Raw genomic sequence first — 25,020 nt, 5'->3', positions numbered from 1 at the left:
ATACTGCTTCTGGGGCCTGCTTAGGTGAGAAAAAAAAAAAATGAACTGTATGTTAAACAAAGTGCTGGAAGAAGCTTTTTCATGTGAAACCTTCCCTGACAGATTAACAAAGCAGTTCTGGAATCGCCTGGGAAAGGCTGTTTTCCCCACTTCAGTGGCAGTGCAAGATCTTAACTGGCAAGAAAAGGACGACTGAACTCCTTGGATACAACAGGAACATTCTCCCTAGGGAGCTGTGAAGGTGAAATCCCACAAAAGAAATCCTTGTGGCATCTGCTTTGGTTACAAAACACACCACACAATGTCCCACATTTACCCAACTAACATTAATGGACAAAGTTTTCCAATAAAACACATTACCTTCTCAACTCTACTTTTGGAAATCCTACTATACTATTCCCTACTGCTAGAAGGCTCCTTAAAAGCCTCACAGTTCATAAGCAGCAAGTTTTACCAATTACATCTATCTCAAATACTTACCTCTGATGAACACTTAGATTCCGGGAGGTGTTTGCTGCTCTACCAGAGTGAAAGGCCTTTTTGTCCAGCTTGACGTAAGGCACATTCCTCTACGTCCCTCTTCTGGGGTTATTAAAAAGATTGTGCCTGCTTTCCAAACGAAGGGAAAGATGGGATTTCCTACTGGAAACCCCCACTGGAATTATACTTTCTGTTGTCTAGTCTGGAATTATTTAATGCCAGTCTCCTCTACAGAACTGCATGTGTATGGAGAGTTGTCTGGGTTTGCTGCAATTTTAGAAGGTCTTAGCCAAGGCAGAGGATGTTATTCTCTGCTGCAGACTTTATTCATAAGAAGCAAGCATCAGTACAGACCTTGTCAAACGCTTCCTGGGAGGAGGAGCAGAATTTGAGGCACTCATCAATGAAGAGATTGAGATATCTTTGACGAATGTTTGTTGGGACTTTAGCACCAAATTCTGTGGGAATAACAGGCCTCTGTAAGCTGGCGCTCTAGAGATGAGACAGAGAGAGAGAAAGAGGCTATTCAGGGTTTAAGTAGTATGTTGCTTTGAGACTCTCATTTCCTATGTTATTAATAGTGGTATGACTTCCCTTCTGAAAATCTGCTCAAAGCTAAACATAACATGCATCGGTTTTGGTACTAAAAACACCACTTGAAGCTTTTGTGCCACCTTCGGTATCTGAACTACTTCAAAACCAACCATGGTTCATTACGCCACTCATCCAGCAGCCAAGGACTCCCAGTGACGTTAGTCACAACACTACATTTACACATACAAGCGTTCCACACCATGAAAATAACGACACTTACATTCAGAGATTCAAGATTAGGATGGTACCAAGCACCACACTTTGAATTGGAGACATGAACACATGACACCACTTCTGTGCACAACAGACATGGCTTTCTTTTTGGTACTCTGGCTGTGAAGAGAGAATGGGAGGCCCACTCCTGCCAGGCTGGCAGCCAGCTATAGCATCACACTGACTGTGGGATTCCTGTAGCTTTATGCATTGGGTTTCTTCTTCCTTTTTTAATGCTGATCGGGATGCTCCTGAAAGGATTTCCCCCTTAAATTGAATGACATGTTCTTCAGGGGTAAAACCCACATGTTGGACCAAGTTATGACCTACCACTGCAGTTTTCCATTTAACACCAGTTTATCCCCCAAATCACATGATTTGCCTCTTTTTCAGAGAAGAAACTGTACGTTCACCTCTAAAGCACCCAATTGTTTGTCATTCTTTCTCCATCCCACCCAAGAGATATCCATAAACCAAACCATCTGCTGCAATCTGTAATAAAAACAGCTCTACGGAAGATATGATCACATTCAAAGGGGAGCAACTGGTCCTGTCTCGATGAGAGAGGACCCATTTTCCTCATGAGACTTCCACTTTGATGTTCTGTTCAGGGGGATTTGGTCCTTTTCATTACATATATATTTTTTCCTCAACTTCCAATATGCAACCCTTAAGAACCTCTGTAACACTGGTAAATATTTTATCCTTTCAGTTGTTTCTGTTATTTTTAATCAGCTTCAAGTTATATGTTACTATGGTGGCTTTTTGGGTGGGGAAGGAAGAAGATGACTTTACACTCCTATAGAAATAATCAGAGTATGTCATGACATATCTTGACACAAGATATCATCAATAAAGCTATCTTTAATCAAGTCCTAACACTAACCGCATTCCTTGCCATCCGCTCCAACAACCAGCTTCTTATGCCATCCACACGCTGCTACACGAGGAACTCTATTTTGAATTGTCTTAGTGAGTAGCGTGTTCCCAGTGCTCATGGGGAAAGGAGAGACTTCTTTGCTAAGGAACTCATAGCAAAAGTACCCAAAGCCTAGGCAGGTATCCCAGGGGAGAGAGAAAAAAACAAACCAAAAAAAAAGAGGTTTTTTTTCCTCTCAAACATTAACAGCAGCACGAGGTTTGAATGATCACATTTTAACTATGTAGGTCACTGTGGGACATTATTCATAACCACCTTCGTCAGTACGGCCCACAAAGCCTGGGAAGGCCATTAATCCAGCCGTGCCTTTTGAACACGAGAGGCTCCAAGTCCCTGACACAAACAGCGACACACCTAGCCAGACAGCACGACAGAAGACTCAAACAGAAGATGAGTGATCAATATTCAAAGAGATCAGAGAAGCCCTTAAGTATTTCTATCTTTTTAAGCTCCTACACCTCAAGTGTTTAATTTTTTATACAATGCTATCAAGGAAAACCACAGGAAGAAACAAACCCATTTAATCAACCTAATCAAAACACCACTCTTCAGAGAGTGCTAAGTTTGGAGCAGCATGGTTAAACATACCACCCTCAATGGGCAATGACCAGAAAGATTCCAAACTTCTCTTACCTGTAAGGAGGGAACATGTGCTATCCTTTTGGGCACGATGGTGCTGGTGGTTTTTGAAGCCATCCCAGCTAAGGTGCAAGCCTTCAGAGAAAGGGTGGGTGCTTCAGAGTCATTGGAAGGTGTGACACTCCTGCCAGCAACAGTCGTCTTGCTACTCATGAGGTCTGCAAGAAACAGAAAACATATTTAGGTAGAAATCCTACAACTGAGCTTCAAGTTGCCAAAATGAACTTACTATAAAAGGCCCATGCTGCAAGATGTGATTTTTTCGAATGGAAGCCTCCGAAGGGATACAAATTGGGTAATTTTACCACCTTCCAGGCAAGGATGAAGGAACCTTCTGCCAGGAAACGTGCCTCATTTCTGTTTGTTTTGGGGTAACTGAGTCAGCAGAGTTTAAAGAGGTAACCCTGTCAGCTACAGTGCACTAAGTGCCCATGACGTCAGCTCTAGTACAAAGGGATAACAATGAGCATTAATTAGTACTTCCCTCCTGTTCCTGCCGCCTCCGAAGGCTTAAATGGAAGAGCAAATGAGGAGTAAACATGCTCCCAGGAAGAAACAGAAAAAGAACAAGCTGAAGTGAGGGAGGCTGGGTGAGACAGATAGGGGAGCGAGGCTGTACGTCTAATCTGTTGCTTTTCAGAACAGGATGGAACTTTTCAAGGGCAAGACCTTCCACTGGTCACTATCAGCAAAGCTTCAAGTCACGGCCAATGCTACACATCTCCTGGTAGTTTCACATCTGCTCAGGAGCAATCTAAACAGAAGGCAGTATCTTTTAACAGGGGGGAGGACAGGAGAGAGATCACAAGTAACGCTGCTGGCTTACTTTGTTTGGCTGCTGCAGAAAGGGCTACATTTGGCACATGAGCAATCCTCCTCTTTTCTCCTGGCAAAGAAAGAGAGGCCTTTTGAACGGCCACAGCCAGCTGTGCCGCCTGCTGCTGAGCCAGCTGGATCCTCTGGTAACAGACCTCCTGAGCGGTGGGGGGACGGTACGGCCGGATTACAGGCTTGCTCGGGACCTCTGCCTGCACAGACAAAAAGGTTTGAGAGCCAGCACATTCACCTGCTCAATCCCCACCCTCTGGCTTCCATTCACCCAAGAAAGGTCTCTTTTCCTCAACACCTCTCCGTTGGCAAAGGTGTTTGAGAGAAGATCCCAGCTGTCTTCCAGAAAAAAAAAAAAAAAAAATATTTAGAGTGACCCACCAAAAACCATGACATTAATGATTCACCCTCTGGCAAGGCCTCCCAGCACTCTGGCATGTTCCTAAATTGGTAGGTGGTATTTGAACTGCTTATTCAATGGCATGATGTTCCCCATCACTGTGTCTAACCCACTTCTGGACTCTGTCAATATTCTCAGCTCTACGGTCTTGCACTAGAAAATGAACCTAGCTCCGTGCTGCCTACTGCATGCTTCTTTGGTTTATATTGCAATGAAAAAGTGACCAACTATTCTCCATTCCCCTTTGCTACTGAGTTTTACAGCTCTCTCCCTCTGTCTTTCCCACACCGAAGAACCAGATGCCATCTACTCTTGCATTACAGCAGCTCCCCATCTCTCAGCAGCCTTGCTTCAGGTCTGTAGCTACTTAAAAGTCTCACATATACATATTTATGGGACTAGAGCATTACATAAACTAGGCTCTGAATTTTAAACAGGCTCTGCCCCTGCCTACTTCTGAAGGCATTTTACTGCTTCAGCTGTTACTAGCACAAACAAGTTACACATGCATTTTCTTTGATGTCTAAACTTAGGTTGCAGGAAAGGTGCCAGAAATTATGTCAGCAAAGAGAGAAGTTTTCTAGCAGAAGTACAAGACAAGCAGCAGTAGTACAAACTTCTCCACACTACTTAATAACCTTTGAAATCTGAGAAACAGGCCTTCCCTCCTGAAATTTCTTCAGAGAAGGGTGCGCTCACACGGCCCATGTGTAACACGGCGTTTCTGAGACCGCAAATTGGGGGCAAGCTGGCACCTCCTGCATTCCTTGTCTCTGATGCTGACACCAGCTTCTGGATACCAAACTGAGTGCAGTCAGACATTATAATTACAGACTTCCGAGCAGGACAGGACACTCATTTTCTGCCTCACCTTCAATTCCTTTGGCCCACCATTTCCCCCGGCAACTAAACTAGAACTCAGCTCTCTCCTCTTCTGCTTGCTCAGTCCTCGAGCTATAAATCACAAGCAAGACTGAGCAAATATTCAACTTGGAGGGACACAGGTCTCAACTCTGTGCATAAAAGCAGCAGTTCAGGTCTTACGGCACCTCCTGACCAGAGCTGGCAGCAGCACAGAGCTGAGGTACTCCAGGGAACGCACGTCCCGGTGCGTGCTCACAGCAGCTGCTGCTGAGCACACCAGATCGGCTCTGTTTGCCCATGCAATGGCTGTGCTGGGGCTCACAACTTTGGAGAGCATTTTGGGATCAGCTGTCACATTAAGAAAATGTATTTAAAGATTTGTACATGTCTAAAAGGCACCTATTTACAATAAATATTTGAGTTAATGAATTTCCAACCCATTTGCTTCAGTCTCTTATCTCTTCACTTTGGAAGAAAGGGCCCTTATCAAAACACATGAACTGGCTGAAGATATGTAGTTAAATAAAACACATTGTATTGACCTCAGGGCTTCAAATTATTAAAAGCAAAGAAGCCTTTTCCAGGCAGAGAGGAAAGGAAGAACAATTAACTTGGACTACCCAGCTCAAATCAGTGCATAAGTCTCCACTCTTACCCTGCTGGAACATAAAACTCACTAATCTGTGCTCAGCACCTGGAGGGAAACACATTAAACCCTCAGAGAACATATGAATTAAAATCCCAGTGAGAAAGATATACAAAAATCAGGATGTCTTCCTTGTCGTTTTTTTATTCTTCTCCTCTGTATTGAAAGTATTTTCACAATTGTGAAAGCAAAATACCAAACAAGATACTGTTGATACCTTGGCTGATTCAGAACAGATAAGGTAATGGTTTTAAACATCTGACAGAATTCCTACAGCTATCTTTTAGGTCCTCAAGACAAAGAAAAGTACCATCAGACACAGACTGACCTTGTGTCCAACTAATTTTTAACTAAGTGATTGAATGAAGCTATATGGTAGAAAATGAAATTCTCCATCTATCCCAGTGAGTTACAAGGTGCAGAATCCATTTACTCTTCCACAGCTTACCCTTGGTTTTATTGGAGTTTTGCTGCCACTTGTAACAAATGCCTAACCACATTTTTCAGAAATCAGGAAGGGGAGGAAAGAAATCTGACACAGATGGATTCCAGCACAAAGAACTCACACGCTGCTGCCTGAACCTGGGATTGCACCGCTTTCCAGTGTTGTAACAGGACAGAAAATCCTCACTTCAAAAAAAAAATATATCTAAACTGTCGCTTTTAAAAGCTGCACTTACATTTCCTTGTTTGACAAGATGAGAGATCCTCCTTTTTTGGCCAGGAAACAAGGTAGTTAAGTTATCTTCTGCCTTTTCTTCATTTCCTTCCTCTTTGGACAGCTGGAAAACAAAAGAACAAGCTTCCAAAATTGAACAGACTTGAAGATCCCTCTCAATGAGATCTGAAAAGTCTCCTTTTAGGTTAACAGAAAGTCCTTGCAGGTGGCAGGTGAGAACAACATGTGGTCAGCTGCTGAACTACCAAAACAAACCTTGTTTTGAACCTAAAAGCCACCAACAAAGCCAACAAACAGCAGCATTACAGCTGCCACCCAAGCAGTCACTCACACACCTCACCTTTCAGGGCATTCTTAAAACCCAGGGGGTTTTGGGGTTTTTTTGGGAAGAACTTGGGAGCTGACTCATTCCTGCCTTTGTATAACGTGCTGCCAGAGCAGGTCCTGAAAAGCTGCTCAACACCAAACCACAGTGCCCCCACTCCACATCTAGGGAAGCGTTCTCTGCAGTTTTATCCAGTAACTGGATACAACCGTATCCGTAGAAAGACTGAGGTGACAAATTCCCAGGTCACACGCTTGTATGGCCAGAAACCCAGGAGGAAGTAACAGCACCTCTCCAGCTAAAGCTACTTCTGAGCTAACATCTCAGACCTGCTCCCGGGGGCCCGGGATAACCACTTTAAAATCTTCTTTGAATTTGACTCAGCTGTTCATTTATACAAAACACACCACACACGTTTATTTTTCAGAACTCTAGCTGCTCTTCACTCAATCTTGCCTTCAGCTTCCCAGCACAACCCCTGGCCAAGCTCTGAGCAGAGACGAGCCTGACAATCTCTTCGAAATTCAGTGACAGAACTGAAGGCTGGATTTGGGGCTGAGCTCAGACTCCACTTAGGCTGAGCTTGTGTTCATCACCACAAGGGCATTCTGGATGAGCACTTCACACTGAATCACTTCGCTGTCTAGGAACTCGGTAAGTCTGTTAATTCAGTTACATCCCCAGTAAACTCTCTCACAAAGTGATCCTTCCTGGTGGAAAAGTACCACACTGTCCACATGTACCTTTCCTCTGGACTAGCACATTACTGAGATCAAACAACACAGACTCCATCTAAAAAATTATTCTATAAAAAAATCCCCCGTGACCAATCCCACCAGCCAGAAACGCAGCGAGGAAGCAGACACCTACTTACAAACACCCATCTCTCAAAGAAGGACCCCTGTGCTGCAATGCTTGTTCCTCCCTTTCCAAAACAGGGGCGAAATTAAATTTCAGTTCAGGGATATAAGGTAAAGCACGTGCAAAAGAAACACACGTGGCTGCTGACAGCTGAACATTGCCACTCCACGCCAGAATTAACTGTTTGTGGTGAGTGGTAGCCCCTGGTTCAGCACTTTCTGAATTCAGCCCATTTTGAATCACCCTGTATATATAGAAAGCTCTAAATGGATTAGTATTGTGTGCCCTTAAACTATTTTCACTTAAATTTGGCAATTTGGAGAAACAAAGCCAAAAATAAAGTGCTCCTTCCTCACTGGGAATTATACTAAACACTGAAGAAAGAACAGCTGAATTTTAAACAAGCAAAATCAAGTAATGCTTAATAGTTCAGAAGAAAATCATTACACTGAACCACTTTCTTCTACCAAGGCATTTCATACGAGCGTAAAAAAGGTCTTTACTGGTCAGCAACACAGACTTCTCTCCGAACAGATTGGGGACGTTACTGCAACAGAGAGTTCAGCAAAAAGCTTTAATAGTCCAGCTATTCTTTTCAAAAGATGAGCTCTGCTCCCCACACTGCAGATCCCGGCTCACTTTGTCCTCCGCATACAGATGGTCATGAATGGAAGAATTTTGTTCACGGCCACTTCACCCACCCAACTAACAAAAGCCTGAAAACCAGCACCGATTTCTGACGCTGGTTTTAGAATAAAAGTCAACAATTGGTCATACCAGGAGAAACTGCCTTCCCACCATGCAGTTGCACGGCTCCTGCTGCGCTTGCCCTGCCCCTCCTTCAGATCAATAATCCCAAAGGGACTCTTGCTGTGTTTGAAGGGCTCTAAACCAGAACATGCTGGAAGCCCTGATGGCGTCCCAGTACCTCCATTATCTTTTGGATGCAGGATAGCTGCAGCTGAAGCCGCTCAGTAATTCCTTGGATAGACACGCATCCCTTGGTAGCCCCTCTCCCCCAGCTCACAGAGGGCACCTGATTTTGTCACCGTGCCTCATTAAGCCTCCCAGGTAATACAGCTGACTCAGCAACGCTGATACCTCTGCACTGCGGTCAGATGTGCCAGATGGATAACGCTAGATACAAGTTTGGGGTGTTTTCTCAACGTTGCCAAATTTGTCACCTTTTTCGCTTTTAAAGCTCTTTCCAGTCCAATTCCCTGAACACCTGCTCTGTACACAAGTAAAATCATCCCAACCAGAAAACCTGGGTGTGCTGGGTTTGACAGCAAGTCAAACAATCCTGTCCGTGCACAGGCAGCCGCTCCCAGCATCGAGGGTTTGCTCTTGCTGCCCAGTTGAGCTCGGATGTCAGCAGATGAAGGATGAGTTTTGTCTGTTCCTATTTCCCTGCCTCAAATGCTGTTAGAGGATCACTGCCAGCAGCTGCTTTCTAGCCTTTTACACTTGCCCTGTTCTGTTTCAGTCTTCAAAAACGAGGGTCTTGCATCCTCTAGGGACCAACTCACTGTCACTGGCTGAAGCCTTTTTATGTAAATGCTGTCTTTTTACCTCCTTATTCTGAAACCCCTTGTACCTTTTGAAGAAATTTTACCCTCCCGTTTCTTATTTGCACCACCTACAAGGTATCCAGAGATCCTCATAAGATATCTGTAGTATGCTTTTAAAAAAGTTAACAGTAATTTGGGGAGTTTCCAAAGTGTCCAGTGCCAACATCGCCTTGCTTGCACCAACACATTATCCTGGTTCTACCTACTACTACATCCCTCAAACTATGCTGCAACAAGAAGGCATCGCCCAGATTAGTAAACTTGGATTAGCTCTGAAACACCCACAACATACTCTCTGAAGCCTTTTCTCCAGCCATCCAGGCCACCACAGTTCTTAGGCCAGATGGAGACAGAAGTAACTGAGAACCCTGAAAGCTAAAGGCCTTCCACACAAAAGGTCACTGAATCCTTACATTTCCCAGCAGTTTTCAATCCAGCAAGTAAATTCAGGTGCAAACTCTTCAAAGCACTCAGTCATGACAAGGATGAGATTCTTCCAACATATGGACTCTCCCTCCATAGCCCTCTTCAGCTACTTGAAATAAGCAACACCACTAAACCAGAATCCTTTCACATTTAGAGGTGAGAGAACCAACCAACCCAAACCAGCATTACCTGTTTCCCCAGCCTTCCCTTGTCTTCAGTTTTCACATCAGTAGATTCGTTAAAAATCCTGAGACACTCTTCCATTGGATCTGACTCAAAGTCCAAGTCCTTCTCAAGGATGGAATAATCAATGTCATCAGATGTTGAGGAAGACGACGACGACTTTGACAATTTAGAGCGCTTCACTTTCTTTGTCCCTTCATTTTCACTCTCAGAGTCTGAACCACAGTCATCACCATCTGAGTCCGAGCTCACGTCAAGTAACGTGGATGGCAAAGGCCGGCCTTTGTCATCGTCATCTCCACTCTCATCGCCAAACAGATCAACATGACTCAAACTCTGCTGCTTCCGGCCCTTCTTTGGATCTCCTTTTTCTGTAGAACTGACCTTTTCTTTCTTTCGCTCCAGTGCTGGAGTCTTAGACCCTTTCTCTTTGTTTTTACGACCAGAGGTTTCCTTACCATTTTTCACATCAGCTGTTTTCAGCTTGGAGTCTTTCTTGCTGCTGCCCAGCTTCTCTGTGCTACAGCCCTTGACGAGACCCTCACTCTTGCTTTTCCCTGAACTACTGCTGGCGGACTTGGATTTTTCTTTCTTAAGCCCATCCACTTTTTCTGACTTTTGTTTTTCAGGTTTCTTTAAATTCCCATCAGTTTTCACTTTGACACTTTTATCTCTGCAGTTTTTCTCTTCACTCTTGGTTTTTAATTTTTCTTCTTTCTTGAGCACTTTGTCTTTTTCTGTATTTTTACTTTTCTCCTTCTTACCAGCCTCACTGAGGCCAGGTGTTTTACTAACATCTGATTTCTTCCTTTTTGTTTTGTCTTTTGAGTCTTTGTTTTTATTTTCAATTTCCTGGTCATTCTTACCAGAACACAATTTCGCTGCTTTTGCATTCTTGTCTGGTAAGTTTTTGGCAAGATTCTTCTGTGAACCTTGAAGGTCTTCCATGCCGTATTGCGCTGTCGCTTCTTTGCTATCCTGGGAAGCAAAGTCATCCAGTTTGGTGCTCTGCTCTTTGTTAGATAACCCATCATTTGACTCGCTTTCAGAACCAGCTTTTGACTGTGAACTAACAGAAGTTGGCTTATATTCCACATCAGCCTCATCTTCAGAGGAAGAGAACCTGGCATACACTTCATAATCATCAGGTACTTCACAGAGCTTCTTTCGTGAAGGAGAGTAAGACTCCTCATAACTAGACACCCTACCCCTTTTAGACCCCTTTGGCTCCTTTGTTGTGGCTTTGCTCAAAAGCCTGGCTGAGTAATTTGAAAGTGGGTCATATTCCAAGTCTGTAGAAGGCTTAGAGTCATCAATCACATATTTATTGTTAGTGACAGTGCTACTGTATTTTTTATTCTGTACTACAGCCTTGGGAACATATTCCAGTGAGCTACCTTTAGATCGGGAAGTATCCAAAGTGTATTTACTTGACCGGCTAGCAGCAGCAAGAGGAGTAGGGTTGTAGTCTGAGTTATTATTAAAGTTGTAGCTACCTGGATTATACTCTAAGGAGGTAAATGAATCATTTTGTGCCCCAGCAGCTGGCACGGGTGTATTTGAAATGAGAGAGGAGGCCTCTGAAGCACTGAACTCCTTTGTTGTTTCTAGCAGTTCCTCATACTTTTTCTGTTCTCTCTCAACTTCGTTTTTGACTGCCTCAATGGCCTTGTTGACCAGCTCCAGCTCCAGAATACCGGGTGTCACATCTGTAATGTCAGCCAAAGTGCCATCCTCTGCCTCCAGCGAGGGCCTCGGAAGCTCTGGATTGTAGGGATCATAGCCTCGCTCTGTAAAAGAGAAAGAAAAAATAATTTACCACCAGCGATTTAGGTAAAATTTTCTTTGGAGTAGAATTTAAAACAAGATCTTTTTAAGGTCTGCTCTCATCAAAACCCAATACTGAAAGACACTACCAAAAGTCATGCTCTTGTCACCACAGAATAAGCATTTGATACCAAAAGCCACCAGTGACGTTCTCTGGCCAGCACCAGGTGTGTGACTAGACTAGATTTTACACACTGCTCCTGGGTCTTAAGGACTAAACATCTATTAACAAAGTGCTTTTATTACTCATGGAAAGCTCTATAAATTAAATATTCTTCGGGGCACCAAAGAGTAATCACTGTATTAGGACCAAGAGGAGCTGAGTATGTGCAGAATTATCTGCTTAATTCAACGAAGCGACCGAGGGAGGAAAGAGGATTCCAGTACAAAAACAGTGGATTAGGTTCTCACTTATTGAGGCCAACGCCTAAAGCCCACTGAAAGCCTCCGATATTCCTCAAAGCTCAGTACTTCTCACGGCAGCTGCAGGAAAACCAGTCTTACTTGGACTGACAAACTGAGTGCTGCTAGTAAGAAAAAACTACGAGTACAGAGGCAACACAACTCAACCAACACAGAACAACCACCAAGAAATGAACATGAAACACCCAGAACATTTCTCTTTTCTGACATTTGTCTTTCCAGACAAGCCCCTTGGGTGGTCTCCCTTACCAGGCATTTCTAGGGCTACAGAGGATACGCTCTGAGCACGCTGCACAGCTCTGCCAACCACAGCTCTACAGGAGAGCTTCTGGAGAGTGATGGTTCCCCATGGAACTTGGATGGAAATGCCAAAGTAACCTGCCCAAGGGACAACTTACAACTGGAGAGTCTTAAAGCTCATCTCATAACATGCATCTTAAGAAGGACATCGGAGCAGTTGTCACAAGCATAAACGCGCTCTACTTTCTGCCATGGTATCCCAAACTCTCGTACCTACCTTTCCAACTCGTGGTGAAAAGGGAAAAGGATCTCATTCACACGCGTGTGCAGTGACAAAGTGCCAGAGAACAGGCAGCAAAATAACTGCACCTTGAAAAATTAAACTAGTAATGGAGGAACCCAGCAATAAAGACAACTGCATTTAGCAAGCTAGCAGGAGCTACAGGTAAGTTAATGGCTGCTTTTTTGACTTTGACCAGTTTTCAATCCTTGTTTTATCAGTGTCTCTGGATGCTGCTATTCCAGAGGAACTTTTTGTTCTTTGCTAGTAGTAAAACTGGCTTTCCAACATGTATACGTAGAAGATCAAAACAATAAGCAGTGAGATAAAAGATAGGAATAAAAAACCCTCTCAGGTCTAAGAGGGATGAGAGAATTTCTTGCAACAGCCAGAAAGTAACAATGTTTACAGGAGCCGTTTCTACCATTCTCACAAGATTGACTTTTTTCTCTGATTTTTTTTTTTTTTTTTTTTCTTGAGAGGATCCATGAATGCACAGCTCCCTTTGGTAATAAGAAACAAATCTGTTAGCAGTTGGCAGAACTAGCCTCCAAGGAAGCAGAATAATAGAGACTGGGTTAAAATAAAGGCAGTGATTTCATAAAACACTTTTCACCCCCTTGGGTTTGCAAAGTTTCTTTCTAAACCAATTAGCTCCTGATTGAGCAGGGACTCTGGGCAATGGCAGTATGATGTCACCATCTTCCAAAGGACAGCCTGAGCTGTGCTCAGGACCAGAAATGTGGGGAAAAGGAACAAGGTGATATATTTCTATAACTAGCTCCCCCTCCACCTCATGCAAGATGCTTTACAACCAAGACACAAAGAGCATCTGCTCTTCCCCCTTAAAACACCCAGCACAGCTCTCACCCTGGGGGAGAGAGGGAAGGAGAAGGTGGCAAACCAGAACACCTCAGCTGATGATGTACGCCAGACAGACTGATACCCAGAGCCCAGTCAGAAAAAGAAACCACAAAGAAATGCAGGTAACAAGGAAAAAACAGGAAGAAACCTAGATGCAAACAGCATCGCCATCAAGGCTAGTATATGTAAACAGATTATCAAAATAATTAAGTATAAATATTAGCCTAACAGCTGATAAAGAACAGAGAGCCCTCTGTACTCACCACCTCTTTTCTCACCACTTTGTGAAATATCAACTCTATAGTGGTAGAGAAGACCAGTGCAGTGAATTCTGGAGGAGTCAGCTATTACCTTCTAACTCAAGATGGAGACCTAAAATTTAGCACAAGCATTGTTAAGGGAACAGCTGAAAGCCTGGTAATTTCTGCAGAGATAAGTATCAGGTGGCCCATAAACAAACAGAGGCAAGAACACAGAGTCTGGATCTAAAGACTTGCCAAAATAAAAAAAAATCGACTTACACACCAAAAAAACCAGCCCCAAACTACACAAAAGACATCTTGTCCATGCAAAAAAGTAAACTATTTTAAATATATCAGGATACAGAGAAAGTAGAAGACAACCTAAGCACAGACCTGGTGTCTGATTCTCTGATGTTCATCTACAGTATAAAACCAATTTGCACATTTTCTTTCAGTGGAATGACCAGATGTAAAAATACATTATAAACCCAGAGAACACCAGCAGACTTCGAGTTATCGTCATGAAAGAGCTCTTTTGTAGGCATGTAGGAGGCCTGATGGATTACCCAAGCGCCGCTGATCAAAGGCTACCTTTCCATGAAAGACACTTGTGTAAGTGGGCTCCACGATACTAATCAGGACTGTCACCTTTGGCCATGATGCATTTGCAGATAATGTAGTGGAAACACAAGCAGAAGGGGATTTTATATACAACTATATATATATACACACACACACACATATGTATGGAGAGCCGTATACACACAAGTCCCCAAAGTCAGAGAAATTAAATATGCTCTCTGAAATCAGGCTGCCTTTTCTGATGCCTAATTACACTCCTAGGAACCGAGGAGAGGAAAGGATCTGTGGGCCACTGAGCCCACTGCCATGCAGACAGGCACCCAGCTACCCCCACACACCCCTTCTTACAACCTGGATACAAGATTCAAAGGAGTCATCTTCAGCTTTTGCATTTCAAACACTAATACGAACACCCATGCTGTAAAGAGAGATTACTACAAGATGAACTACACTGGTTTTGCTGTTCAGATACACGAGATGTCCGCAGGATTTCCGCTGAAGCAAAATGAGAGGCACCACATAGTGAAATAACTCTTTTTGGATGGATGTAAAATTGAGAGTCTACGCTGTCCTTTGAGAATCACGAGATAATGAGACTCGAGATGACAACTCCTTATAGGATTATGAACTAAACTGCTATTGGGACACTTTTTAAAATACAAACTATTTTAATAAATTAATGTACCTCAGTGTCCTCCCGAGACACAGAAAAGTGAAGTTAACATCAACACTATACAAAACAAGTTATTAAAAATTCACATAGGATCTCAGTGATCAATTTACTTAACCTAGAACTGCTTTAGAATATACCAAAACGAACTGCACTTAAATGAGCCATTTCAGCAGATGCGTAAAACAACGTTCGTCCAAAAAACCAAGGTTGACTTTCTTTTCCTGGTTACAGTCATGTTGGTTCTGAGAAACAGGTGGAGCTGTTTTATTACAGAGCTTCTATAAGCTAATGACTCCTTGCTGTACACTGGTCCTTCTAGTTTGTGCAACAGGCAAAAGCAGTAAACAAAAGCTGACATTAAATGAATAATGGGAGTACAAGCTCACCTGTTTAATGTTAAAACTTACTTTACAGTGAATCATTCTGGAGAAAAAGATGTCTTTTTTTTAAAAGTACCCTACCAGAACACATACTTCAGATGCTTTCAATACAGAAAAGCCCAAACACATGACAGGTACTGGCCGTTGTAAATCTGCAGGTTTTGGAAGAGGAGTCAAGCTCTTGCACCCATGCGGGACACGGATGACAACTACCTTCCTTCCAGATATAACAGAGTCGCTAAGCAGCAGTAGCTGCTGCTAAACAAAAGGGAGGCAAAAATTAGAAACTTTCAAATTTATGGCAATTAGGATCTCATAACGGAAGGGTTTGCTGGCCAAGCTGCAGAGGGACCAGCACAGGCCAGAAAACAGCGAATATTTTCAAGACCTACCACTGCTGAAGTCACCCATTTTCCCGGGTCACCTGGAGCTGGCAACAAAGGTGCATTCATCAGGAGATGGGGAAGGTGAAAGCTGTTGGGGGACCTCTTTGGAGGAAAAAAAAAAAAAAAGGCATTTTGATTTTAACGTCATCAGAACTGCTTTATTAGCTTAACAGCTTGCCTGTGTTTACAGTGTCAGTACTTAGCAAACGGACAACCTTGCGATTACAGAAAAATTATCACCATTGGAAAATTATTTTAAGCTTTTCATTTAATGCTTCACAGAAGAGACAGTGGTTTCTCAAGAACAAAATGTTTCAAAAAGGCTTTACCAGCAGGCTGAGTTTTGCTACTCTTCAGAATTAAACAGCGCAAAAGAAATGGCAGTTTTTGACGCAGACCCCATTTGTGAGTACCCACAGCAAATTTCCAATAATTAATTTAACAATAATATCCAAGCACTTGGAAATAATTAACACTGAGATTTAAAATAGTACATTTCAAATAATTATCCAAAGTAAATGGGGTTAGGAGAGCAGGTAAGAGGAGCTAAGAGAAATGTTTATTCAATTTCAAATACAACCCTTGTCCTAATGATTTATTTTTGCTCCTTCTTTCTCTTTTAAAATAGTAAATTTAATTATTAAAATGAAGTATTAAAAGCATAGATAACCTCGTGCTGGTCTAAGAACATCAGGGAAGTAAGGTTTGAGAGGTATTACAGCCAGTCTAGTCCAAGCTGGCCCCTCCTTACGCACCCCACTCCTCGCAGTTGTTACTCCATGAGAGGTATTTGATGCCACAGCATCAAAGTACATCATGAACCAATATGGTCATTTCTTTACTGGAAAAAAGGAAGCAAATACGAGAAAAGAAAGTCTTATATTAGGAAGGCTAAAAAAAGTTCAGTCACCCGTCACACTGCGGTATTTTTAAACATGCTGTGACAAACCCGGGGTACGGTTTCACCAGGTGTTGTGAGCCAAGGTAAGCGCTCGGTGCCAGCGAAGGACTGTCTTGGTGGGCTGAACTGGTTGAGGGTGTCACAACCAGCATAGGGACAGGTGGATCACACCGAGGGACAAGAGCAGCCGGACATCATCCTCCCACAAGCCATAAACCGTTTTCTCAGCTCAGCCACCCGAGACTCCTGACACGCCGTGGCCAGAGAGGAGACACGGACCTGCCTGAGTGCGTCCAGTCCAGCAAGGGAGCAGCTCCAACGTGGGTCGTGTCACTCCCGAGCAGGCAGCGTTATCGGGGAACCACTCACTTGGGTAGGAAACTCACTTTGACAGGAGGACGTTAGGGCACACCCCTCAAAGCAGCTCAGACAGCACCATCCAGGGAAGCAGTACACACCTCCTAACTTTATTCAAGAAAACGCAACTTTGTGCAGTTTTGCCTCTGGCACAGCAGAAGAGGCATCTAAAAGGTCCTCAAGTCTACTAAATATTAAATCCGAGTTAAATCCGAGGATGCAAAAGCTGGAATAAGACAGTCCGGCCCATGCAAAAGCCATCATTTACATTCCTCTCTCACCACAGCAATTTACAGTCCCACCCGCTCTGGTGCTAAAACAGCAGCAGCAGGCAAAGGGCATCAGAGGCATGTCAAGATCTGTGATAAATGCAATGTTTTCCTAAGAGGAAATCACACCATTGGTACATTTCTCCCACAACCTTGAAAGAACGCAAGAAGCCTAACTGGTGTATTCGCCAGGGACAGGGGCAGAAAGCAAAGGTTGGCACCCAAAATATCATGACTGCTCCCCAGGCTGCTACCCCGACCCCACAGCCTGTCATCACGCAGGCTAGAAGGTGTCTCACCGTTTTAAAATCGATGATACATTAATCTGGATATTCAGTGTTTGGATTCTTTGGAGATCTTTCCATTCCCTCTCTCATTTTAGCTTTAAAGTTATTCCTCAATATACAAGAAAAGTTGAAATTCTGTTTGGAAAAAAAAAATGTTAACGGAGACTTATTTTTTCTGTTTCTGAGAAAAAGACAGACCAGAAAACATTTCCACATCTCCTGTATAAATATTAGGTAAAACTAAGGATATACTCCCAAACTTAATTAGTAGAGCAAATCTTTTCAAAGAAGCAGAAGAGAAAAAAAAATTACTTCAAGTATTCTAGTGTCTTCTTTTCTCTTTATTCAACTCCACCTTGAAAACTTACTTTGACCAGCATGGTCACAGCAGTAACACTACTTCTCGCCCACCAGTCCCTTAATTTTCCAGCCTTTCTCAAGATAAGTTATCTTCTCAACACCTGTCTTATTTCTTTAACTATTTCAAGAATTCCTATTTAAGAAAAAAAACCCCACAACAGTATTTCAATACAGTTACAACTGGACACTTTGAAAAACAAAGTTTAAAACTAAAGAAAAGCACCTTTCAAGCTATATTACATTTAAAAACTTCAGCTGTGACTTACGAAGGGCTAAAACCAAGACTTAAACTGGTTTTAAAACATGTCCGGCTTTAGTTAACTGAAAAGCAGGAATTAATACTTCGCAGCTCCTTTACAACTCGGACACCTGCAGCTCCGCAGAGTATTTTAATCAGCTAACCCAACGCACTCCCCGATTCTCAGCACAGATCCTCTCTTTAATAAAAAGGTTAGACCTCACAGGGAAATGAAAATCCTTGTGCAACTAAACCTTCCAAAGCAGAGCTTTTTTTGCATAGTCCATATATTTCAGAGGCAGATGCAACCCTGAGGACCAAAGCCTCATGTTAAATGAATGGCTAACACGTGAAAGCCTCTCTGGAGAAGGCGCTTCTCTCGCCGCTGCTTCTTCACGTACTGCAACCCACACAAAAACACAAGTTCACTCCACAGTAAGGCAAAAACTTCAAAGAATTACCTGAGCTCCCCGCGGTTAATAAATATTGCAGATATTTGTTCATGCTGTACTTGAGGCTTTTAATATCTGCTTGGTACTGCTAAGACACTCCGGCAAAGGCTTATGGCACAACACCGCTGACCATGTGCTGACACAGCACTTTCTGGGCTGCAGAGATAATTAGGGCAGGACTTACCAACCCAAAGTCCCGCCTTCACCCTCATTTACTCCCAAGTTGGATTGGGTTTTACTCAAGTATCTACAGGGGCTTTTTGACCGTTGGTTTTTTTTTTTTTTCCTTTCTTAGAACGACTACTCTCATCTTGGGGGATTTTTTGACATCTTACTTCCTCCACTCCCCGATTGTACATGTTGCTTTTGCTCGATTTGAGCAACACACGTTGGCAAGCACAGTGGTTTCCCAAACAGCGATCCCCTCATCCCACGGGGGCCCCCAGCAGCCAGTTCCCCAGGCGCAGCCCAACGCCACCCGACTCCTCCAGCCGCGCAGCCCACGCTCAGACCCAGCGGGGAAGGAGGCTGCAGGGCAGGCAGACAGCCTGGCCCTGCCTGTCGGTGCCTGCCTGCAGCCTCTCCCGTGTTACGTGAGCCAACACGCCGCCCCGGCGCCTCCGACCTGCCTCACCCAGCACAGGGAACCCCCAGGAAAGTGGTTTGGAAAACCCCAGGCTAGTGAATTGTGCTTCCCACTTCTCCAGTGCTAACACAGCACTGCAGTGTCTGACAAGAGGAAAAAAAAAATATATCAGAGGAAGCGTTTAAGTGTCAGGTAAGATACTTCACACTGGAGAGAGAAAACCTGTAAGAGCAGACAAAGGGCTCCTGTGGCGGACAGAGGGGAGCCCAGGGAGCTCGCAAACACCAGCACAAGGTTAGTGCCTCCGCTACCCACGCAGGTCACTTCACCTTCGGCCTTCAGAATCCTTCTGGCTTGACAGAAATTTTCTCTCACCTCCTGCTTTTCACAGCCTGTAACTGGAGCGAGGAAGAGCCACGTGCAAGCTCAGGGCCGAGTCTCCCCACAGCCACACACCCACTTGCAGAAAGACCAAGAATCGGAAGCGCCCTGCCAGCCCACACTGAAATCCCAACACATAAAGCTGCTGCACCTGCCCACCCACAGGAAAACTGCCATAACTGACAATTTAGTCAAATGACAAGAAATCCCTAACCACTGGAAAGCCATGACATTGATTTACATGAAAAGACACATCCTAACCTTAGCGTCAGGTGGGCTTTCTATTCTTCATTTCAAAACTCAGTTAAAAAAAAACATCCACTGGTGACATTTTGGTAATTACTGTCCTAAACACAAATGTGAAAAAAAAAAAAGCAGCCTTAGCAACACCCCCCACATGCAGTTCATGGACTAGAGCACTGACACTGAACCACCCGATTTCCTCTCTCGTTGAAGAAATCCCGAAGGCAGTTCCTAAATTTCCATTTCTGCTCATTCGATTTCCCTGTAGCAAATACAGTAATAAAAGCTCTTTCCTACAAGATGCTGATCTTGCACAACATCAACTACAGGAAGGAAAACGCATCTGTTAAAGACTTTTTTTTCACCCTTTCTACACATGGCGTGAACCAGCACTGTATAAGTAATACAAAGGCAATCCCAGAGTGCAGGGAGGCTGCTGCCACCAAACACCGCTGAGTTTAACGCACAGCCCCTCAGCAAAGTGCTGACAGGTGAAGAAGATAACAGCCTCGATCCTATGGTGGCACATGGGCTGAGGATGATTAAAGTTGGGTTTTAACATTTAAAGAGCCGCTTTACTTTCACCAAGTATCATTTTACACGGTGTTTTATATACGAGTCACAGCCATCCCATGTGGTTGCCTTCCAGCTGGACTTTGAAGAAGGGAGAGGTGAAGTGTCTTCCTGCATCAGTGACAGGATCAACAGAATTAACGTAGGGGAGATAAGCCCAAGGATTTCTCTGCACCTGACCTGAGCAAATAAGAGTCAAATGGTGTTACAGCAGCTTACTTGTGGGCTGGCTGGTGTAAATCACACATCACTGGGCAGTACCACATGAACTCATCCAGCCACCTTTCAAAGATACAATCTTGATCTAATCTGCAAAGCCTTGCCTGTTCAAATAGAAAATCCACACAGCAAGAAAACTGCTCCACAAACTTTGGACCATACCAGAAAACGGCAGAGCAACTGTCAGTACACACCACTCTAGAATAAAGTAGTTCAAGGCAGGGTGCTGAAAGCCTTGCTCTTCCCATCTCACGCTACTACCAGGATTAGAGCAGACAAAGAGGAACCCAGACCTCCAGACCTGGACGCAGCGTTCTGCTCTGGGTTCAGAAAACATCCAACTCTTAAGCATCTCCTGACAGCTCCTATCAAACCCAGTAAACCAAAGAGCTGATTTCCTTAAGATATTTATAAAGAGATGTATTACACTTCTTTTATGTCTTTCAGCATACTCAGGACCTAGACTTTAAAAAGAGACCTATTTTTCTCCTCTACAGCTCTTGAAGAGATGCTTTTAGGACTGAAGGCAGTTTTCCCTCCTACTTACACAGCATGCTTTCAAAGCACTTCACATGCATTCAATAATCTTTTCATCCTGCTCTGAAGCAGGTGGGTTTTAGTCATTTTGTAGATGGAAAAAGCACTTCAGCCAAGACAGGATTCGAATTGGCAATCTCCAAATTCCCAGTCCTGCAAGACTCACGTCCTATTTCTCAGCCCACCAACACTGCCGTGGAAATACATCGGTGCATGCTACCACCCAGCACCTTCCTCAGCTTTCAGCCAGCCTTGAATTTCCACAAGTCTCCAGGTAGCCACACTCTTTTACCATGCAGGCAGATACTTGCAGCAAAGACACTGCTATAGATTTCCCACATGAAGTATCACACGTTTCAGAGCTCAGTTCAAACGTGCCCTACGGACCAGACACATCACACTGGTTCCCTCCTCACCCAACAAGTTTGTATTTACTGAGCTGCTTTCAGAGGGGATGAGGAGGGAACACCTGCCACAGCCAAACAGCAGCAGATGGAGGAAAACTCAGTCTTCCTGCTGCTGCTGCTGATCCCCTAACAGGCATGGAGGCCTTTCCACCACTGTCTCCCAGTGGTTGGGACCATAGAGCATTGTATGAAAAATAAGGATCATCTATTATGAACATCTGAACATTACACTCCTCAAGAAATCTGGAACAGTGGTGGTGGGGCGGGGGGCGGGGGGGAAGAAAAGAAGAACAGTGCTACGCCCCACTAAAATCTCTTTTCACCTCCTCTCTGCTCCATCTGGCACATGTCCATAGCCTCCTCCCACCACAGCCTGGCAAGGCCAGCTCCACTTCTCAGTTTTCAAAAGCTACTTTCAAGGCTACAGAATATCTACTAAGAGTTCTGGGGTTACCACCAGTCCTGCAGTGATCCAAAAACATCAAAGTCAACTTCAGCCTTGAATCAATATGTTTAGCAGGCTGATTCTTCAGATGTTATCCTTTTTTCTAGGCACTATCCCAGAAAACACAGATCGGCACTGTAGCTCTTGGTGTAGATACCACCTGCTTTGGCAAAAAAAAAAAATGATAATTTTAAAGCTTATTTATCGAGTGACGTGATTAAATAGGTCAAATATGCCCCAGTGCACTGTTACAAGGCTACTTTAAAACAAGACAAGCAGTTTCACTGACAGGGAGCAACTTAGGTTGGATGAGAACCTGCTTTCAAGAAGATGGTTGCCTGGTTGCTAGCTAAACTACTACACCCTCTAGTGTAAATCTTAAATACATCCTTCCAGGCTAGAGGAGCTTCAAACAGACAGAGGAAAAGACAGGAGCACTTCAGCCTGAACCCTTCAGATGAAGGTAAGCCATAGCACTGCTGAAAAAGGAACTGCAAAGCATCTTGTGCTCCTATAGAAATCAGGCACCTTACACAACCCTGCTAAAGTCTTTTCTAAAAGACAGCGTTTTGCAGCAGGTTCATCGCTCATTTTTTATTTCTAAATCAAAATCAACATGGAAAAAAATGGCTGAAGTCCAACACTAGCTGAGGCAGAATTTACAGTTGGTTATGACAGCCGTGCCATGCATTAAATGCCAAGAGTTTGGGAAAGAGGGCAGGAGCACCCGCTGAGCCGGCTGGCGGGAGTGGGAGGCAGCGGGCTGGAAGTTAAGCCTCGCAATCCTGCTTCTTTCGCAAGTGGCAGACTCTTCACCTAGGAAAATTAGACCCACACTCCAGCTTTTGTTTTTCAAAAGCCAGAGCTTCTCTAAGAGCCATAATACAGTAAGTAAACCACTCTCACTCCCCAAAACGCAAGCTTTTTCTCCTGGGTCACTAACACATCCAAGCCAGGCCTAACAAGACATTGGGACAATTTCTTTCTTGTCATTCACACTCAGCTCTGACATTAACACTTTTCAGCCAGTATTAGAAGCTGCACACACTTTCCAGGTGCATCAGGAGGTTTTACTAAAGACCAACCTTCACTTCCCCATTTCAAAAATCAAAACCAGCACCAGTTTTTATTTAGTGCAGCAGCATCTGTTTCAGGTGGCAGACCAAAATGAGCAAATCTAGTTCCAAAACTGACACTCTACAGATATTCAAAGACAAACAGGAATAGTACACTGAAAGATAATTATCATATCAAGCACCTAGAGGATCACCCTAAAAGGTTCTAGGGAGCTTTTCAAATTCAAAAGAACACTGAAAGAGGCAAAAACTTTTGTCTTTCTAATACGGTATCTGTGTCTGCCTGTGACAGCCCTGAACATGTTTCCTTTATTCTGAATTAAAACACAGTCGTAAGTTGACCTGGCAACCAGGAGACATGAAAAATTAATAGTCTTCCACACTTGTGAATAACCCAAGGTTAAGCAAGCACGGAAAAAACACAAGTTGTGCTTTATTTTGACAACTTCTGCTTCAGGTCGTTAGAGACCACACGCACTAGCAAGTATACCTAACTGAAATAACAAAGCTTTAACAAGAAAGCAAGCAGCACTCTTCTAAGGAGAAGAATGAAGGCCTTTCTCTCCAAATAAGCAGATCAGTAAATAACGTAAGAAAAACGACAAGAGTTGCTGGAAGAACAGAGGAGAACAATAGCCCACTAGCTTTTTGTAGCCAAGTTTCATTTGAGAAACCTGGCAGCACTCCATGCCTTACTCAAGTCCCTCATCAGCAGGAGGGAGGCCTGGCTCACCGCAGCCCCCCCGTGACACCCCACCAGCAGCACCTGCCTCGTAGCAACTGGACTAGAGAACACATCACCTCCAGCTCCCAAACCCATCCACCTCCTGAAGGGCTGTGACAGCACAGCAACTCTTGACAGCCCTGACACCTCACTGCCACGTGAGCCGGGGTGCCTGGAGGGACAAAGAAAGGGATCAGAACAGAGCTGCCCTTCTGCAGCCTTCATCCTGGTGACAAGAAACAGGCTGTCCTCAGGCAATCGGACATTTTGGAGACCTACTCCCCACCACCGCTGGGTCAGATGACAACTGTGGGATCCCACCAACGACGACAATGAGGAGACACCCATCTCTCCCTCACCCGGTGGGGCACAAAAGGCTCTTCAGACCCTCCTTCAGAAGCAACAAGAGGTGACAAACGAGGGCCCAAACCCCGGGCGGGGCCAAGCAGAAGCAGACACAATAGCTCAGGGGCAAGGGGGACCCACCTGCCCCGCCTGGATGATGCTGACAGACCCCCGTGGGGACATCCCACTCGAGAGGGGCTTGAGAGGGGGATACCTGGGGCCCTGGGTGCAAGTGGGATGTAGAGGAGTCAGAGGCAAATTCAGGCCCTGAAGGGTGAGCAGGCACGAGAAGGAGGAAGAGCACGGGCCCGTCCTTGCCAGGGGGAGGACACACTGCTGCTGGGGGCAGTGCCGGGGTGGGGGGCGACAGGGCCGGGAACAAGCACAGCCCAGGGAGGGGGAGAGACGGGGAAGGAGGTACCGCGACCCGGCGGGCCGGGCCGGGGCCGTACCTGCGCCGTGGCCGAGCGCGACCCCCGCGCCGGGGCCGCCGGAGGCTCCGCACCGCGTCGCCGCCGCCGCCGCCACCGGGGGGTGCCGGAAGTGGCAGTAGGGCCGGCGGCAGGGCGGACCCCCGCCCGGCCCCGGCCCCCCGGCGCTGAGGAAAGGGCAGTCGATACCACGGAAGTAGCCGGTGGATCTCAGCATCCCGCCGGCTGCGGGGCGGGGAGCGGGGCCGGGGCACGGGACGCCGGGGAGGGGCAGAGGAGGCGCGGCCGGCAGCGACACGCTCCCGCCTCACACCACCGGCGCCGGCCCCGCCGCCATCTTGAAACCACCAGGCCCAGCGACGAGGCCCCCGCGACGCCGCTGCCCGCACAGGGCTGCCCGCGGCGCGCCTGAGCGGAGCGCGGGGCGGGGGCGGGGGCGGGGCTACGGGAGGGGAAACGGCGGGAGTGTGAGGAAAATGGCGGCCAGGGGGAGGCGCCCGCGCTGAGGCGAGCCCGGCCCGCCGGCCGCCGCCCCGCTCTGCCGCTCCCCTCAGCTCGGGCTGCAGGGGACTGTCTGGCTTCTGTGCGGCGGCTGCAGGCCTGGCAGCACCGGCGTGCCCGCGGGAGGAGCCCGGCGCGGGTG

The 25,020-nt window shown here is 45.3% G+C and overlaps 1 protein-coding gene across 8 annotated transcripts in view; it reads right to left on the bottom strand.

The window, feature by feature from the left end:
• Positions 1-24,732, bottom strand: part of REXO1 (RNA exonuclease 1 homolog) — a 40,856-nt gene extending 16,124 nt beyond the window's left edge. For 2 of the 8 annotated variants that reach the window (XR_012621135.1, XM_074809016.1), the window contains exons 1-6: positions 24,399-24,732; positions 9,656-11,439; positions 6,285-6,386; positions 3,693-3,894; positions 2,861-3,024; positions 835-972 (exon numbers count right to left, since the gene is read on the bottom strand). Coding sequence is in view for 7 of the 8 variants with exons in the window: in XM_074809016.1 (XP_074665117.1) it covers positions 835-972; positions 2,861-3,024; positions 3,693-3,894; positions 6,285-6,386; positions 9,656-11,439; positions 24,399-24,594 (2,586 nt within the window). In the remaining variant the exon portion in view is untranslated. Of the gene's footprint in view, positions 1-834; positions 973-2,860; positions 3,025-3,692; positions 3,895-6,284; positions 6,387-9,655; positions 11,440-15,552; positions 15,649-16,216; positions 16,913-17,372; positions 17,496-18,419; positions 18,546-24,398 lie in introns of those variants that run through there. The other 6 variants (XM_074809020.1, XM_074809019.1, XM_074809022.1 and 3 more) reach the window with 6 other exon arrangements.
• Between the last annotated feature and the right edge of the window lie 288 nt (positions 24,733-25,020).

The sequence above is a fragment of the Strix aluco genome, chromosome 29 (assembly GCF_031877795.1).
Source record: "Strix aluco isolate bStrAlu1 chromosome 29, bStrAlu1.hap1, whole genome shotgun sequence".
Taxonomy (NCBI): domain Eukaryota; kingdom Metazoa; phylum Chordata; class Aves; order Strigiformes; family Strigidae; genus Strix; species Strix aluco.
This window is presented reverse-complemented; position numbering and strand designations above follow the sequence as displayed.